Genomic DNA, 18,316 nt, shown 5'->3' with positions numbered 1-18,316 from the left:
AGTTCTTTAAAATGTCACCTTGGTATTCTTTTGGCTTATATCTTCCCTTCTGGACTCCAATAGTTATTTGTCTACCTTTGTCTTGAAGCCTGCCAGCCACTTTGCCCCTCATACTCTTGTTTTATGGGCTGTATCTTCCACGTTTGGTATCTTATTATTTTTAATGGCATTTCTCCTAATAAAGTCTCAGCAATTCCGCATGGAATACTAACTGGCAGAACTCATCACTGCTACTGGGAGGGTGAGGTTGGAGTAGAAATGGGGAATGCCAGTAGTGAATGTGATGTTCTGCAGAATGTTGAAGAGAGAAGCTTTTATTTACTTGTTTTTTTAAGGACTTTAAGACTGAAAGTTATTCTAGTTTTGGAGGGGAAGGCAGAAGGTCATTGTGTCACAGTTGCAGATGAGGAAAGACGGCCTTCTCCTTAGGTTACATTTGTTGCTGAAAAATCCATTGTTAGCATGAAGCAGGTAAACAAGTGGTCAGGAAATTAATGACAAAGGTCCTTTAATGGATCATATTCTGTCAGGGGGAAAGGTCCCTGGCTTTTAGGACATAAGAAAGTTCCCTTTTGCCCATTCTAGGTCTTTTATTCTACTGCCAGAGAGTCTTACAGAGATTAAGACCCACTGAAGAACAATAGGGCCCTAACGAAATTTTCAGTATTGACGTATAGTTGATAGAATCTATATATATGTATGTGATTATTTTTGTTGGTTACTTATTTTATAACTTAAAAAATAGATTTGTTGAGATATAATTCATAAGAAAAGGAAATCCATCCATCTAAAGTATAAAAATTCAGGGGTTTTTAGTATATTTTCGGAGTTGTGTGGCCATCACAGCCATTTAATTTTAGAATAGTTTCATACCTCATACCTATTAGCAGACATTCCTCTTTCTACCTCCCCTTAGCCACCAGGAATTTTCTGTCTGGCTTCTGCACACATCATATAAATGGAATAATATATGGCCTTTTGTGTCTGGCTTCTTACACTTAGCCTGATGTTTTCAAGGATCTTCCATGTTGTAGCATGTATCAGGACTTCATTACTTATGATGGCTATATAATATTCTTTTGTATTGATACACCATTTTGTTTATCCATTTGTCTGTTGATAGATATTGTGTTCTTTTTCTATTTTCTAGTGTATCATTTTAATTCCTTTTTAAAATTATATATTTTTGAGTTCTTTTTTAATAGTTCCTTTGGGGATTATAATTATTTTAATTTTTCACAATCTAATTTTGATGAATAGCAACTTAATTTGAATACTGTATAAAACTTTGCTCTTATGTGGTTCTGTTTTCTCCCCTCTTTCTGTGCCATTATTACTACACAAATGACATCTTTCTACTCTGTGTGCCTATCATCAACACAGCTTTACAATTATTGCTGTATGCAGTTAATTTTTCTTTTCTTATCTTTTTTTTTTTTTTTTTGAGACAGGGTCTTTGTTGCTCAGGCTGGAGTGCAGTGGTGAGATCTCAGCTCACTGCAACCTCTGCCTCCCAGGTTCAAGCAATTCTACTGCCTCAGTCTCCCAAGTAGCTAGGATTATAGGCACTTGCCACCACGCCCAACTAATTTTTTATATTTTTAGTAGTGATGGGGTTTCGCCATGTTGGCCAGGCTGGTCTTGAACTCCTGACCTCAAGTGATCCACCTATCTTAGCCTCCCAAAGTGCTGGGGGATTACAGGCATGAGCCATCACTCCCAGCCTGCAGTTAAATTGTAATCTGCTGGAGGAAAAGGGCTACAAAGAAAAAAACGTTTGTACTGTTTTTTATATTTACTATGCAGTTACATTTTCACTGGTGCTCATTATTTCTTTGTGTGGATTTAAGTTACTGTCCAGTGTCCTCTCAGCTCAGTCTTGAGAGTTGTCTTTAGTATTTCTTGTAGGGCAGGTCTGCTAGAGATGACTTTTCTCAGTTTTGTCTTAATTTATCCTTTAATTTTAGAGGACAGCTATGTTACTGATTTTTAAGTTCTTTGAATATATTTATAATTCCTGATGTAAAGTCTTTGTCTAATAAGTTTAACATCTGGGCCTTCTCAGGAATAATTTCTATTGGTTGCTTTTTTCCTGTGCATGAGCCATACTTTCCTGTTTCTTTGTGTGTCTTACAAGTTTTGCTGGAAACTGGACATTTAAAATAATGTGTCTATTCTAGGATTCTTTCCCCTACCTGGGTTTCTTGTTTTTACTGCATATTTATTTATTTTTGTTGTTGCTGTTTGTTTGTTTAATAATGTTTCTAGGATAATTCTGCAAAATCTGTATTCTTTGTATGCAGCTACTGAAGTCCCTGCTCATTGAACTTAGTGGTCAGCTAATGAGTGGACAGAGTTTATTAAATTCCTTGAACCAATTAGTCTCTTAGCTTTTTCTGAGAGTCTCTGTGTGTGTGTTGGGGTATGTGTTTAATACGACTGCAGGCAGTTTACAACTCTGCCTTAGCTGCTTTTATTTTCTGCCTGAGAAGAACCTCAAAGTCAGTCAGAAGTGAGAGATTAGGACCTTTGTAGATCTTTCCTGGGCATTTGTAGAGCCCTGCCCATGAACATGGCCTTTTAGCTTCCAAGGAATATTTGAGAGCATTATAGAAATCTCATTTCCTATTTTTAAAATTTTTGTTGTTGTTGTTGTTGTTAGACTTTTGTTAGCCCTAACTGGTTTTGCTACCTCTGATAGCTGTGATATTAAATAAATTACTGCTGACAGTTTTCAACAAATGCTCTCGGGACAGGGCTGTTCTCAAAGAGCAAGCTCTGATGAGGTCAAATAAAAACAAAGCTGGGGCATGGAGCTTTCCAAGGGGCTTCCTGACAATTTTTCTCAGTATGGGACTTTTAGGGAGCTCCAAATCTATTGTGCCTCCGCTGTCCACAGTGGTGGCTAGGCTGATGTTTTCACAACTACCACATTTGTGCAAGTGGTTTTTAAGTCTTTTAAAAGCTGGAGTGAGGGGGATGGGAATAGGGCAAGGTAAAAAACACCTCAAAGCTTACTGTTTTACTGATATTCAGCTGTTTTTCTTGAATAAATGCTCCTTGGAATGTTGCAAGTCTTTGTTAATTTCCAGAGTACTGAAAAAGTTGATTTGGACAATTTTTACCAGTGTTTTTGTTGCTATTGTGGAGGAAGAAATTTTTGATGGTCCAGGGTGGGAGCTAAACAATAGGTACGCATGGACATAAAGACAGAAACAGTAGACACTAGGGTCTCCAAAAGGGGGAAGGGAGCGAGACAGGGGCTGAAAAACTACTTACTGGGTACTACGTTCACTGTTTGGGTGATGAGTTCAATAGATGCTCAAACCCCAGCATTATGCAATCTATCTATGTAACAAACCTGCACGTGTATCCCCTGGTTAAAAAACAAAAAAGATGAGATTGGAAAAAGCCACAGAAGTGTAATATTTCCTGAAACTAGTGACCCAAGAGAACTTTGAGAAAAGATAAGCTAATTATATTATATTTTATACAAGTTATTTTGTATATATATCTTACAATATATTTATAAAATATATACCTATATTTCAGTATAACTTATTACATTACCTGGATATAATTATTTGACATAAATACAAACATGGTTGTATTCCATATGGGATTCTCTTTGGAAGTTTAGATGCCTTAGGGATTTGTACTGAATAAAAAGGTGAGAAGGGTTCACTGGTGTCAGAAATTCTCTTTTATTTTCTCTTTCACTTTGCTGTTTTAGGTGTACAGAGCCAATGGGCCGGATGGAGCCATTGGCAGAGGCCAGAGAATCCACCTGCAGTTATGGGACACAGCAGGGCAGGAAAGGTATGAGATCTTCAGTTATGTGCTCCTTACTGAAGGAAAGGGAGATATAGTTACATTCTTTAAACAGTGACCTGAGCAGGAAAAAGCCAGCCAATTCGTTGGTTTGTACTTGGATAAAGAATGCTGCCAAATTAGCAGGAAATTTGTCAGTCTGAGATGAGAATGGTGGCTTTACTTCATACAAGGTCAAAGGGGAGGTTAGGATTCTTACTTGTGGACTTTTTTCTTTTCCTTCTTTTAATCTTTTGACATAGACACTTTGCTCCATTTCCTTTTGCTATTTACTCAACCACAAGAAAGCGGCCAAGTTTCATGCATTATTCTTACCTGATTGTTGAAACCTAGTGGGAAATCTGGTTGGAACTGATTCATATGACCAGAGGTTACTTGACCAAAATAAGGCACATGAAATCTTGATATAAAGTTCTTTCAGGTAGCTAAAACTTCTGTTTTCTCTCAAAGCCACCTTGAAGGATTTGGTTTGTTTTTTAACTTTTTATTATGGAAAACTTCAAGGATATTCAAAAGTGGAAGGATTATATGATAAACCCAGGTATCCATTACTCAGCTTCAACAATTATGAAATTGTGGTCAATGTAATTTCATTTATACCGCTTACCTCTTCTCACCCCCACCCCCTTACCATATAATTTGGAAGCAAATTCCAGACATTATATTATTTCATTTGTAATACTTGTGGTATGTAGCTCTAAAAGATAATAACTCTTTTTTTTTTTTTTGAGGCAGAGTTTCACTGTTGTTGCCCAGGCTGGAGTGCAAAGTTGCGATCTCAGCTCACCACACACAACCTGTACCTCCCTGGTTCAAGTGATTCTCCTGCCTCAGCCTCCCGAGTAGCTGGGATTACAGGTGTGCACCACCACACCCGGCTAATTTTGTATTTTTAGTAGAGACGGGGTTTCTCCATGTTAGTCAGGCTGGTCTCGAACTCCTGACTTCAGGGAACCGCCCACCTTGGCCTCCCACTGGGATTATAGGTGTGAGCCATGGCCCCCTGCCAGGAACTCTTTTTAATAAAAACGTTGATGAAAAGTATTTGAGAAAAACCTAATATTGCTGATTAGATGACAAATTCATACCAATATTTTCTTCCCTGGAGCCTGCCTGTCAGTTACAGATTTTACATATAGGCAAAGATAGAGGAAACTGACTGGTGGTGGGGTGGAGTTGGGGGTGGGGAGAGAGAGAGAGAAGACAGAGAAGACAGGAGGATAAAGCCTTGGAAGGCAGAGTACCAAGACAGAATAGGGTCTGAGTCAAGAGTTTGACCTTCAAGTCAAACAAAGGGCAATCAGAGATAAGAGATCTCTGCATATTCTGAAATTAAAAGATCATGGAACACATTGTAATGTTAAGTCAAGCTTTCACAGAAGGAAAACATACACTATTGCATTTGGCCAAATTAACTCATAATTGTACAATAAATTCTTGGCTGAGACTAAGATCACAAGCTGGTTCTTGCCATCCCTGTCCAGCAGGCTAGGTTTTCAAATCACATGGTCTGTTAACACTTAAACTGATAAAAGTGATAACTATCCTCTACACTTTTGAAATATCACCATGTAGCTTGTCATTGGTAAACTTTGGAAGAGGCTGAAGGCATTGCTTGTAGCTTTATATTTCAGGAGTGGGGCCATGGTTTAACTTACCATTCTGCTTTTATGTTCCTAGGTTTCGTAGCTTAACAACAGCGTTCTTCAGAGATGCTATGGGTTTTCTTCTACTTTTTGATCTGACAAACGAGCAGAGTTTCCTCAATGTCAGAAACTGGATAAGTAAGTGTTATTGTTCCCCAGTGTCCTGCTACACACTCCCCTCTTATTTGTAGAATGTCTTTTTACACTCTACTTCTGTGATATGTTGTTTTGGAGGAGATCTTAGTGCAAATACTATTTTAAGGAGGAAGGTTTTTAGCTTAGGGACAAAGATAATTGAAATACGCTGCTTCTCCCTGGTACTGATAACTTTGATTTGTTGAGTACTTCCTGTGCTCCAGGTACAAAGCAGCACTTTATGTGTGCTGTCCTTCTCAGTCTGTCCCACAGAACAGACTCTTCCCATTTTATAGATGAGGAAGTAGAAGCCTAGAGAAGTTAAATCTCTAAGTATCTGCTTGTCTATTGTATGCTATCAATTCTTCTATCATCTCTGGGCATTACATGTATATTACATAGATGAAGATAGCTTTTGAAGACTTAATGGATCACACCCCCGGCTTCATGTCTTTTCCGTGCTTAGAGTCCCCTTCTAGCTTTTAGGGATAGAGCATCTTTCAGGAGGATTCTGCCATGGAAAACTCTACAACTGCATTGGTAAAAGTGGTCCCCAATGCAATATATGTCAATCTTTATTTTGGAGAGATTTTAACCTCCTAAATGGTTCGTAGCCATTTAGAATTCTGCCACTTGACTGCATAACAGCTTTCAAATGTATGTTTTTCTTATTTAGTCATATTAGTGTAACCCTAGAGAAGCTATTAGAGAAGCCTGTAATATTAAACTTTTAACATCTAAATCTTTAAAACACCGATTTAAAAAGACCTGATACTTAAAAATTACTTACTGTTTTGGGATTATGAAAGGGTAATTGGCTATAGTTTAGATAGTAGAAAACCTTATTTTAAAAATGAGTTTGAAAATAATTTAGCGCACTGTGGTTTTCACATAGTTTGTGTCTGATCCTCACAATCACCCTGCGCAAAGATTCGGGTCAGTGTTGCGTCCTTATTTCAGGAGAAGGTCATTGAGCCTTAAAAAGTAATAGACTTATCCAAGGATATGAAGCTTTGGCTGTCAGTTTAATGGCCTTTTATGACCGTTCTCAAGTCAGTTGGCCACTAAGAGTTGAAGAGCTATTAATTACTTTAAATATGAGTTCCCCCAAATACAATAATGCTTACTGGGGCTTCACTTCGCTAGATGCCTGGCTGAGTTGCATACCTCATTATTTCCCTTGTAGCTGAATGACAGTGTTTACTTAAGGTCCCTTACTCTCAGCCCATGCTTATCATCCCTCCTTTGCATCATCAGAACAAGTTCTGGGGTTTTTTAAAATCAACCATTTTATAAGGATCACTAGAGAGTGCTCATAGAATCTTAGCATCGAAAAATAGCCCACCTGTTTTTCACAGGTAGACACTAAAACTCTGAGACATTAGATAAATATTGCCTATCCTGACTAACTAGTTGGATAAAGAACAAAATTATGTGAAAATATGTATACACATTTATGCATTTTGTTTTCCTTAGTAAAAGAATCCTTATTGCTCAATTAGATAAAGAACATTTATATGTATTGAGGATTTTATGTGTTTAATGGAAAGTATTCTGCACCCCTTACCATTTAAACAAAAAGGTATAATGTTCAGTGTCAGAAGTGGTAATATCAAATCTTAATTAGGAATAAACATTTGTTAATTATCTGTACTTTTAATTTTTCCTCTTCCTGTAAGCATTTTGACTATTATAAGGATCATTCATTTCTTATCTTTTTTTTTATTTTTATTTTTCAGAGGGAGTTTCTGCTCTTGTTTCCCAGGCTGGAGTGCAGTGGTGCGGTCTCGGCTCACTGCAATCTCCGCCTCCTGGGTTCAAGTGATTCTCCTGCCTCAGCCTCCCAAGTAGCTGGGATTACTGGCGCACACCACCACACCCAGCTAATTTTTGTATTTTTGTAGAGACTGGGTTTCACCACGTTAGCCAGGCTAGTCTCCAACTCCTGACCTCAGGTGATCCGCCCGCCTTGGCCTCCCAAAGTGCTGGGATTATAGGCGTGAGCCACAGTGCCGGCCCATTTCTTATCTTTTAATTAAAATAATAGCTTAATACACACAAATACACACACGCGTGCACACACACACGCACACACATAAATATCAGTGGTGAGTGCCAGAACACAGTGTTGCATTAAAGAAGTAGCTGACTCATGGGCCCTGATTGGCCTGGGAGAGGAGAGCAGGTCTATATACCCTCCCCTTTCCCTTTGCTCCTTGCAGACCCTTCCCTCTCACTCAATCTCTCCATACCCTCCTGACAAGGGTGATAAAAGTCTAAAGTAAGCCCCACTCAGTTGAGGAGACAGAACAGAGGCTCAGTCCTCTGGGCCTGGATTGAAATCTGAAAGGAATTTGGTAGTGTGGTAGTCACTGCCCTGTCTTCCTGGAGTTCAGAGGAGTAAGCAAGTCATGCCCAGTGCTAGTGTGTTTCCTAAGGAAACTTTAAAGTAGCCTACATTTCTAAACTTTCTTGGGTAGATTCACGTAAGTGGTGCAAGAACCCAACAGTATATATTTTACTTATTTTTACCTCTTTATTTTTTATTCTCATTATTCTTTCTGTCTGAAAAACCCTTTCCACACCTGCCCCCAATTTTTTTTTTTTTTTTTTTTTTTTTGAGAAGGAGTCTTGCTCTGTCACCCAGGCTGGAGTGCAGTGGCCGGATCTCAGCTCACTGCAAGCTCCGCTGCCCGGGTTTATGCCATTCTCCTGCCTCAGCCTCCCGAGTAGCTGGGACTACAGGCGACCACCACCTCACCCAGCTAGTTTTTTGTATTTTTTAGTAGAGACGGGGTTTCACCATGTTAGCCAGGATGGTCTCGATCTCCTGACCTCGTGATCCGCCCGTCTCCGCCTCCCAAAGTGCTGGGATTACAGGCTTGAGCCACTGCGCCCGGTCACCTGCCCCCATTTTTTAACCAACTGGAGTTCTGCTTGTTCTTTAAAACCTAGCAAAGATGGCCTCTGAGATTTCCTGTGATAAGCTTAGTTGTGTTAGATGTTTTCCCTCCTCTTAACCCCTATTACATTTTATACTGTTTATAGGGTCCTTATCACGTCCAGTACCAGATCGTAGTTATTTATGTAGGTGACTTTTTTCTTAGTGAAGTTTTTAAAATAACTGATTAATTTACGATAAACACAATCTTGGTAGAAAAATTAGGAAAAATGAGACAAAAAGAAGAAATCACCAATAATCATGCTTCCTAGACTGCCCAAAATAAATGCTGTTAACCAGAATTCCTGGTGATACTTGTATGCTCTTCTAAATGCTTTAATATATTAACTTAGTAGTTCTTAAATGTGAATGTGTATCTCAGTCACCTGGTGGACTTTTAAACACAGATATCTAGCCCCATTTCCAGCATTCCTGATTCAGTAGAGCTGGGGTGGGACCTGAGACTTGGCATGTCAGCAAATTCTTAGGTTATGCTAAGGCTGGTGGCTCACAGTCTTTACCTGCAGAATCGCTGGATTAATTCATTTTAATCCTTACCTTGACTGTATAAAGTAAGTAGTATCATTATCACCATTTACAGATGAGGAAATTGAGGCAGTCAACTAACTTCATCAGGGTCACATAGCTAGTAAATGGCAGAGCCAGGATTCAACCCTAGGTACACTGGATTCTGAGTCCTTGCTCATAGCCATCACACTGGGCATGGACCCTAGAACGCCTTATAAGGCATTAACAGAGCACAGAACCACTCTGGAGACCAGAAAGATAATGAGGTAACCATGAAGCAAGTCTTGAAGGAAGGTTGTGGTTAAGTATTCAATGGTGTGGGAACAGCGTATGTAACAACCTGGAGGAAAGGAAGGGCATGGCTTTTCATGAAATGGTACACAGTTTAGTCTCTCCTCTGTAGGTGTTATTACCCCACTTGCCCCATGAGGGCAAAGAACTGTTGTGAAATTCCATGCAGAGTATCAAGCCTGTGGTAATGCTCAGTAAACACCTACCTCCTTGACTTTCTCATGATAAGATATAATGAACACGACTTCATAATGAGGAACTAAAATGTCCACACTTTTCTGGTTAACCATGATGAAAACATAAATTAGGCCATAAACTTTGAAGTATGACTTACTGTGAAAGTTTAGGCCTTAATTTTATTCTGGGGTTGATGAATAAGAAATGAGGTGTTATTTTCCTACTTTGAAAGATTAAACTATTTAGCTTAGTGAAGCTCTTTGGTTTGAGTCAATTGCTTTTTATAATTGTGCCTATTTGCAGGTTTTCAGGTGAAATAAATGCTGTGGAATAAGAATTATAGTCCTCTGCTTCCACTTGGTTTTGGTGACAGAATCATTTACTGTTTATTCTGGGTCTTTTCTTCTCGTTGAAGCCTGTATCTTGTTTGTTTTAAATGAATTGATTCTGCCCTAGGATAATAGAAAAATGTGAAAAACATTTTGGATAGAAATAGATTAGTTTGGGGAAAAACAATTCTTTTAGAAATGTCATTGCTATGGAGAAAAAAACACATAAAAACAGTTTTAAGATTAGCAATAAACCCTAGGAACTCCTCCAAGTTTCTTTTCAAATAGCCATCATAAAAAAGAAGGGTGTTTTGTATGTGTATGTGCACATGTAGGCCCTCACACTTGAGAGGTAGTACATTCTCTTATCAACTCTCTGATATCAATAAACTGGGGTGTGTGCTTAAGAATGGTTTTATATTTCTGCCCCAACTATTCAGCTTTACAGATAAGATTATTGATGCTTTGAAAGCATTATATCAATTCCCAATATCTATATATACATTACAGTCTTCAAAGCACTTTTGCGTGTTTTGTTCATTGATCACACACTTACATTATTATTTACTTATGTAATAAACTTTCCTATATTAATAGGCCAGCTACAGATGCATGCATATTGTGAAAACCCAGATATTGTTCTATGTGGAAACAAGAGTGATCTGGAGGACCAGAGAGCAGTGAAAGAGGAGGAAGCCATAGCACTCGCAGAGAAATATGGGTGAGTATTTTTGTGGAGAAGTCTAGAGAAAACATTTTCGATATAAACATTAGCAGGAGAATGATAATGAAAAAGACAAAAGTGGGAAATTAAAGCAAAACCTCAGCCATAGGCCTTGGGGCATGTTGAATGTTTCCTTTTTATATTATATGATAGTAGGATCCTTTGAAAATGCATGTGGCAAGGGCTTCCTTCGGTGCTTTGGTCCCATTTTCTCAAGCTCTTGGCATTTGCAGAGAGACAACTTTGAGTTGTCTCAGAGGCGCCTTAAGAGTGTAAGGTCTTCTTTCCAAGATGCAAATAGGAGACTCCTGGGGTAAAGAAATCCTCCATGTTAAGCAAGGAAATTTCTTTTTTCTTTTCCTTTCTTTTCTTTTTTCTTTTTTTTGAGACAGAGTCTCACTCTGTTGCCTAGGCTGGAGTGCAGTGGCATAATCTCAGCTCACTGCAACCTCTGCCTCCCGGGTTCAAGCGATTCTCCTACCTCAGCCTCCCAAGTAGCTGGGACTATAGGAGTCCACCACCACGCCTGGCTAATTTTTGTATTTTTAGTAGAGACGGGGTTTCACCATATTGGCCAGGCTGGTCTTGAACTCCTGACCTTGTAATCCACCCACTCAGCCTCCCAAAGTGCTGGGATTACAGGCATGAGCCACCACACCCAGCCTCAGCAAGGAAATTTCAAAGCCACTTCATATACTATTATAGAGAACGCTAGCATATAAGAAGAGCTTATTGGTTATTGCAGACTAGGTGCTGGTTTTGAAATTTCTATGCTGGGAGAGGAGTGTGAGATCTCTTTCGGCTTAGTCTATGGTCTTGTGGTGGAGGGTCGGCAAAATACTGTCGTTCTCCTTGAGTTCTGGGAATAGGATCATAGCAGCAGCAGCAGCATGAATTGGACATGAAAGAAGTGGTCAGCTGCTGCTTATTAAAGTATTAAAGTGTTAAGGGTGCCTCTAAAAGGAATTTGTACTTTACTTTCTTTCTACCTCTCATACAATGAGAACCCATATGTAAATTCAAACCCTTACTAGCATTAAAAGAGGAAGGAAGCAAGTGGGTTGAGAAGGGAGGGGAGGGAAATAGAGATGGTGTAGATGGCATAGGGGATGTTACCCAGCTTGTGGCCTTGGTGGTTGGCAGAATCCAAGGAGGCCAAGGAAAAACCTTTCCCTTTTTATTGTGTGATCTTCTTTATTCTCTCTTTGGTTGATAGAGGTTCGGAAAGCTGGTAGGGTTTCTACTGCGAAGGGATGGGGAGGATAGGTTGGCCAGGTAGGAAGAAGCCGGACTCTGGAGAGGTTTGAATACCAGGTAAGGAGATTAGATTTGATTCCTGGGGGACAGGGAGTTGCTGAAAGTCTTTGAGCATGGAGGGATGTTATGTTTACATTTCCAGATCAGTCTAGAGGCTGTAAGGTGGAGAGAGAGGAAAGACTAGAGATTGATAGATTGCAGTGGTCTGTGAGGTGGGCAGAGGCTAGCTTTGTGAAAAAGGAAAAGGAAGAATAAATCAGGAAAAACACATAGAGTGGGGCAGGATTTTAGGTTTTTTTCAAGTCTAGCTCAGCTAAAGGACTCCCCTCCACTATAGGCTTACTCTGGCAAGGATTTGCAATTGCATGTAGAGGTTTTTACCCTAGGGCAGATGGTGTTTAACCATGTTAGAAACATCCGGAGAACTTTTAACCCATGCTCATGTCTGGGCTTCACCTCTGATCATCAGCCATAATTGGTCTGGAGGAGTTTCTCTGGCAGGGTTCAACTGAAGAAGCGTACCTATACATGAAGGGCTCTGTTACAGGAATTTGAGCATATGCAATTGTGGGAGCTGGGTAAGTACTCTCTGTAAGGTGTTGTCTTTGTGTCTGATGCTGAAGTTTTGAAGGACAGGACAGGCAGACAGGAAGGGAAGAAGGATGTGAAGTGGGTAATAGATGGAAAAAGTGAGAACCAGCTTGTGCCCATGGTGAGGGACTAAAACCCATGTCACTTCCTGTTGCTTCTGACCTGGCTGGTGGGGGTGTCCTGCAGAAACTGGGGCCCTTTGTCAGAGGGCTAACAACATTCACCTGGCCCAGGTGCAGGTCTAGTTGCAGGTTTATGCCAACAAGATGAGCCAGCAGATAAGCGACAATGTATGAGGGCTATGAAATGGATGTTGCTTCACTTCCCACCCCCAAAATTGCCCCCAAATCTCTTTTGTGGCCCACTCTAACCAGACAGGGAATTCTGGAAATGTTGTTTAGCCTAGCCAAGTTGACTTATTACAAAGCCTGGGCATTGGTATCTTTTAAAAGCTCCCCACGTGATCTTCATGTGCAATGGTTGAGAACCCGTGACTTAGGTGATTCTGAGGCAGAGGTTGACAGAGCCTTACCAGCCATTCTGAAATGTCCCCCTGCTCCCCTGAGAGGCACTCATGTAATGTAGTAGAAAAGAAACAGGGAGAGATCAGATACCACAGAGAATACTGAAGTGTTGAAGCTGTGAGGTGTGTTGCAATGGGTGAGGAGGAAGTAAGTGATGAAGCAATGGAAACCATGGATCTAGAGCATTCTTTTGAGAGTATGTCAGTAAATGCAAAAAAAAAAAAAAAAAAGGGAAAAAAGCAGTTAGAGGAGTTAGCTAGATCAAACAAGCACATTCGAGTATATTCTCAAGTACTGGGCGGGGAGGGTCAGGCTTGACCTCTTGTCCCTGTGGGCATTTTCAGCCCTTTGCTTGTTTCCTGTGCCTGGTTCTTAGGATTCTACAGCCTGTCTGGTATCACAGAACCTAACCTTTCCTTCTGTCATATGGGGTATGTGAGGGATGACCTGTGCCCAGGTCACGATGGTTATGGAGTATTTCATAGAGAGAAGCTCAATCTATAGTTTTTGAATTGGGTTAAAATGAGAAAAGAGGATTTAGCAGATAATGATTGAAAGTCTTGAAGAAAGAAAAGGGCTGAAAACAGAGTCCCTTAGAATATACAGAAAGCATAACATGTAGTTCGGTAGGCTGACACTTTCAGAGGAAAATATGATGGAACAATTTGGTTCACATGCATTTCACAAATATGGCATATAACTTTAATGATTATTTCCACAGGTGTTTTGTTTCATTCTTATAACATTTACATTGGTTGCACATGCACTAAAGGACTATATTGTTTAGTTTAACCATGTGCTAACAGTCAGAAAACAGGATAAAGTTTATGGCATGTCTTCATATAATTTGTATGTTGTTTGATAAATTTATATTATTTTTTGTTACTATTTTGCTGTCTTCTATTCTCAATTCATAAAAACAGATCATTGGGGCCAGGTGCGGTGGCTCATGTCTGCAATGCCAGCACTTTGTGAGGCCAAGGCAGGTGGATCACCTGAATTCGGGAGTTCTAGACCAGCCTGGCCAACATGGTGAAATCCCATCTCTACTAAAAATACAAAAAAATTAGCCGGGTGTGGTGGCAGGCACCTGTAATCCCAGCTACTCAGGAGGCTGAGGCAGGAGAATCGCTTGAATCCTGATGAGGCAGAGGTTGCAGTGAGTCAAGATCGCACCATTGCACTCCAGCCTGGGCAACAAGAGCAAAACTCAGTCTTAAAAAACAAACAAACAAAAATAAACAAATTAAAAAAAAAACCCAGATCATTGGTTTACAGGTGGTTCTCTGGAATAGACATGCATTCAAAGAATAAAAAACCATGTCTCAGAAGAACTTTGTAAGCCTAATGAAGAACACTGCAGTACGAATATGGAATATTAATCTGTGTGTGCTGGGACAAGTAAATTTGAGAATGAGGAATTCATACAACAGACAAAAATGTAAAGGGCAAATTGTATGCATGATAATGAATATCAGAAAAAAAAAATTTGTAGTGACCTGAGTCTACCCCTAATTTTCCATGTTTTTTTTTTTTTTGTTTGTTTGTTTGTTTGTTTTTGTTCTTGCCGTGAAACTTGGTTAAATTGTAATATGAAGCTCTCAGGTCACTTCCTAACAAATCAAAGTGATCTCTATGGTAAACCAATTGAATTTTCCTGGAACAAATGCAACATAATGGTTTCTAGTGTATTATATTGAGTGATATTGTCAATGAAGTTAGAGAAGAGAACAAACCAAAGTTGTTCAAATTTGCACTTCTGCCAGCCAAATGATTACAGTTCACATGGTTCCTGAAACACTTTAAAAAGATAGCTACGAAGTCAGTGACAAATAGAAGAGAAAGCAGAATGAAATATTGGCAACATTCCTCTTTCAGAAGGTACTATTAGATCTCAAGCTTCAGTGCGCATCAGAATCAGTCACCTGAACGCTGGGTCCCACAGTTTCTGATTCAGTAGGTCTGGGTTGGAGCCCAGAAATTTACACTGATGATCAGTTTCCAGATGTTGCTGCTGCTGGTTCAAGACAACACTTTGAGTTCCTATCACATACGCACGCTAGCAGATATTTTGCTTGACAGGTGAGCATGCTAGCGGTATTTTCTTTGGACAAAGTCAACCTTGTACAGGATATGAACCAGTTGTCTACTTGTGCCATGCATGAATGAGTGAAATACGCTCAATGACTTCTCATTGGAAAATCCATGCTAAAGAGAGGAAGATTTTTTTCTCGCCCAGTTAATTACATCCCCTATGATGTAGGCTGGGAAGGGACTGTGGCATTGGTAGTGAGGGAGCACCAACCACAAGTGAGCAGACAAGGGCTTCACTCTGTGACTAAATGTGGTTGCATTGAAATGTCTGTCCACACTTTATTCACAGAGGATAGTTGGTGGTATAATAAGCCTTTGTTTTTGATTCAGAGTTGAGGAAAATAGAGAAAAATGTGAATATGATCTAAAGCCAGGCACGGTGGCTCATGCCTGTAATCCCAGCACTTTGGGAGGCCGAGGTGGGTGGATCACCTGAACTCAGGAGTTCAAGACCAACCTGGCCAACATGGTGAAACCCCATCTCTACAAAAATATAAAAATTAGCTGGGCATGATGGAGGGTGCCTGTAATCCCAGCTACTTGGGAGGCTGAGGCGGAAGAATCATTTGAACCCAGGAGGCAGAGATTGCAGTGAGCCGAGATCACACCATTGCACTCCAGCCTGGGCAACAGAGCGAGACTCTGTCTCTTAAAAAAAAAAAAAAGAAAAAAAGAATATGAATTAAGAATGAAAACTGAATGTACATATTTTGTGTGCTGTGCAAAGAGATGGGCAGCAAATTTAAGATGTTGTTCTCCCTACTGAAGGCTGCTGGTTATTGCTGAGGAAGATGCTCAAGAGTTTCTGGAATGAAAGAGGAATTAAAAATATTTATTTACAACATTAATAATATCAGTATGGATCGTTTCAGGGATTTCAAGTAGCTTAGTTCAACAGCATGCTCAGTGTCTTCCCTAGTTTGAACTAGATGAAGTGTGGTACAAATAGCTTGATCTCTAATAGTTTAATTCTTTACAAACTTGATTACATCTTTTCTTGATTTGAGAAATAACTTAGCGATGTAGCATTGGGCATGTTCGAAAAGTACACAAATAAGCCATAATCAAACATAAAAGACTGATTTGCAGAGCTCCATTTAACTCAGCAGAGGATCTGGATTTCATTTGCCACCATCTCCCAGGTTCCAACAGTCAGCACAGCAGCTGTTTCCTGGAAATGTTGTTCAATTAGCATCCAACAGGCTATGAAAAGGAGTGTGAAACTCACTTCTCACTTTAGTGAGACATTTCTTCATAATTTCTAGATCCACATGGGAGCCAAATATCTAGAGTCATTTGACCACCAAACCTACTCGCTGTCATTCCTGGCAACCTCTGACTGAGATTTAGGATCTTCTAGTTTTGTGAGAATAAAGAATGGAAAAGAAATCAGAATGCTGACCTACGCCACAAGCAAGATCTTGGTGAAAAACTGCAAATGCTCATGCCCCTCTCAATAATTTGAATCTGTTTACTTACATTTTTTATTTTAAAATTTATGATTAATCTACTTTTGGAAAATGCATTATAATTGATGGTCTGCATGTACTCCAAATGGCCTTTCAGTGGCCACTTACAGACTGATAATACGATTAGCAGCACTGATAATACGATTAGCAGCACATTTTTTTGGCTTTCGCAATAGGGCTCCATGGTGGTGCTACATTAGCACCACCATGTGGAGAGAAGGAACAATAGCAGTCTTTCTATGGTTAAAATGGGGACAATATATTCTCTTGATTTTTTTTTTTTTTTTTGAGTTGGAGTCTAGCTCTGTCACCCAGCTGGAGTGCAATGGCACGATCTCGGCTCACTCTAACCTCTGCCTCCCAGGTTCAAGCGATTCTCTTGCCTCAGCCTCCCGAGTAGCTGGGGCTACAGATGTGCACCACCATGCCCAGCTAATTTTTATATATTTTTTTTTAGTAAAGATGGGGTTTCACCATGTTAGCCAGGTTGGTCTTGAACTTTTGGCCTCAAGTGATCCACCCATCTTGGCCTCCCAAAGTGCTGGGATTACAGGTGAGCCACCGCGTCCAGCCTGGAACATGATTTTCTTATGGAAAGAAAGTCTTAATTCAGGGTCTTTTCTATGGCTCTCATCTAGTTTGCTAGATGAGATTATAGCTCAATACTACTCTGGCACAGTGCTGAGAATGGAGTGAACTCTATTCACTTATTCCTGTAGAAATGAAAATCTTACTGCCTCAAATTGCTCAGAAAACTCTGAATGATTGGTCTAAAGATTTTAAAGTTGTTAACCTGACTCCTGGTCCCATGACCTAGAGGTTTACAAATGGCAAGAAAATAATACTTTTAATTGAAAGAAGTTTGTTACTTGAATTTGGAGTTACAAATCTAAACTATGTCTTGTTAATATTGTGCATCTTTTAGCATGAGTAACTTGAAAAGTTAGAACTCTTATACCTTGAAATTATACCAATTAAATATTTGCTTAAGTTAATAAACAGTGGACAGTAGCTCACAGCTCTGCTAGAAGCGTCAGTCATTTAGACCTCAGTATTAATCAGTAGAGTAAGATCCATTTTCTTCCAGCATTTAATGAAGATTGCTTGGAAAGTGAGGAGTTTGATGAGGAGTGAGGGAGGCAAATGCTTTGGGGCATGAAGCACTTTGGCCAGGATGGGTCTGAGTGCAGCATCTCTGATGTAGGGAGGCATGGTCCCAGGTACCAGAATTAGAACAGTGTTGTGGATTTTATAGATCAGCTACACTGTTGATTAAACCAATGTTCTTGGTTAGTCTGCAAATTTATTTTTATTTTTATTTCACACAACACACAGACTGAGAATTTAATGTTTACCATGTTGCTAGTGACATTGCATTTTTGGGATGATGTATTCTGAGTTTTTGTTTTTCTTTTCTGAGACAGAGTCTCCCTCTGTTGCTCAGGCTGGAGTGCAGTGGCACCATCTCAGCTCACTGCAACCTCTGCCTCCTGGGTTCAAGAGATCCTCCTGTCTCAGCCTCCCTAGTAGCTGGGACTACAGGCACATGCCACCATGCCCACCTAATTTTTGTATTTTTAGTAGAGACGGGGTTTCACCATGTTGGCCAGGCTAATCTCGAACTCCTGACCTCAGGTGATCCACCTGCCTCAGCCTCTCAAAGTGCCGGGTTTTACAGGTGTGAGCCACTGCCTGGCTGTGTTCTGAGTTTTAAACAACATAATTACAAATAAGCTTTTATCACCTAACCCAATTCTGTGTTGGAAATAGGAAACATTT

At 39.9% G+C, this 18,316-nt stretch overlaps 1 protein-coding gene across 4 annotated transcripts in view; it reads left to right on the top strand.

The window, feature by feature from the left end:
- The window catches only part of RAB27A (RAB27A, member RAS oncogene family), a 94,818-nt gene that overhangs the window by 64,249 nt on the left and 12,253 nt on the right, over window positions 1–18,316 (top strand). For all 4 annotated transcript variants that reach the window (XM_010372572.2, XM_030930550.1, XM_030930549.1 and 1 more), the window contains 3 exons: window positions 3,734–3,819; window positions 5,512–5,615; window positions 10,476–10,599. In XM_010372572.2, coding sequence (XP_010370874.1) covers window positions 3,734–3,819; window positions 5,512–5,615; window positions 10,476–10,599 — 314 coding nt within the window. The remainder of the gene's footprint in view (window positions 1–3,733; window positions 3,820–5,511; window positions 5,616–10,475; window positions 10,600–18,316) is intronic.

The sequence above is a fragment of the Rhinopithecus roxellana genome, chromosome 5 (genome assembly GCF_007565055.1).
Source record: "Rhinopithecus roxellana isolate Shanxi Qingling chromosome 5, ASM756505v1, whole genome shotgun sequence".
Classification (NCBI taxonomy): domain Eukaryota; kingdom Metazoa; phylum Chordata; class Mammalia; order Primates; family Cercopithecidae; genus Rhinopithecus; species Rhinopithecus roxellana.
This window is presented reverse-complemented; position numbering and strand designations above follow the sequence as displayed.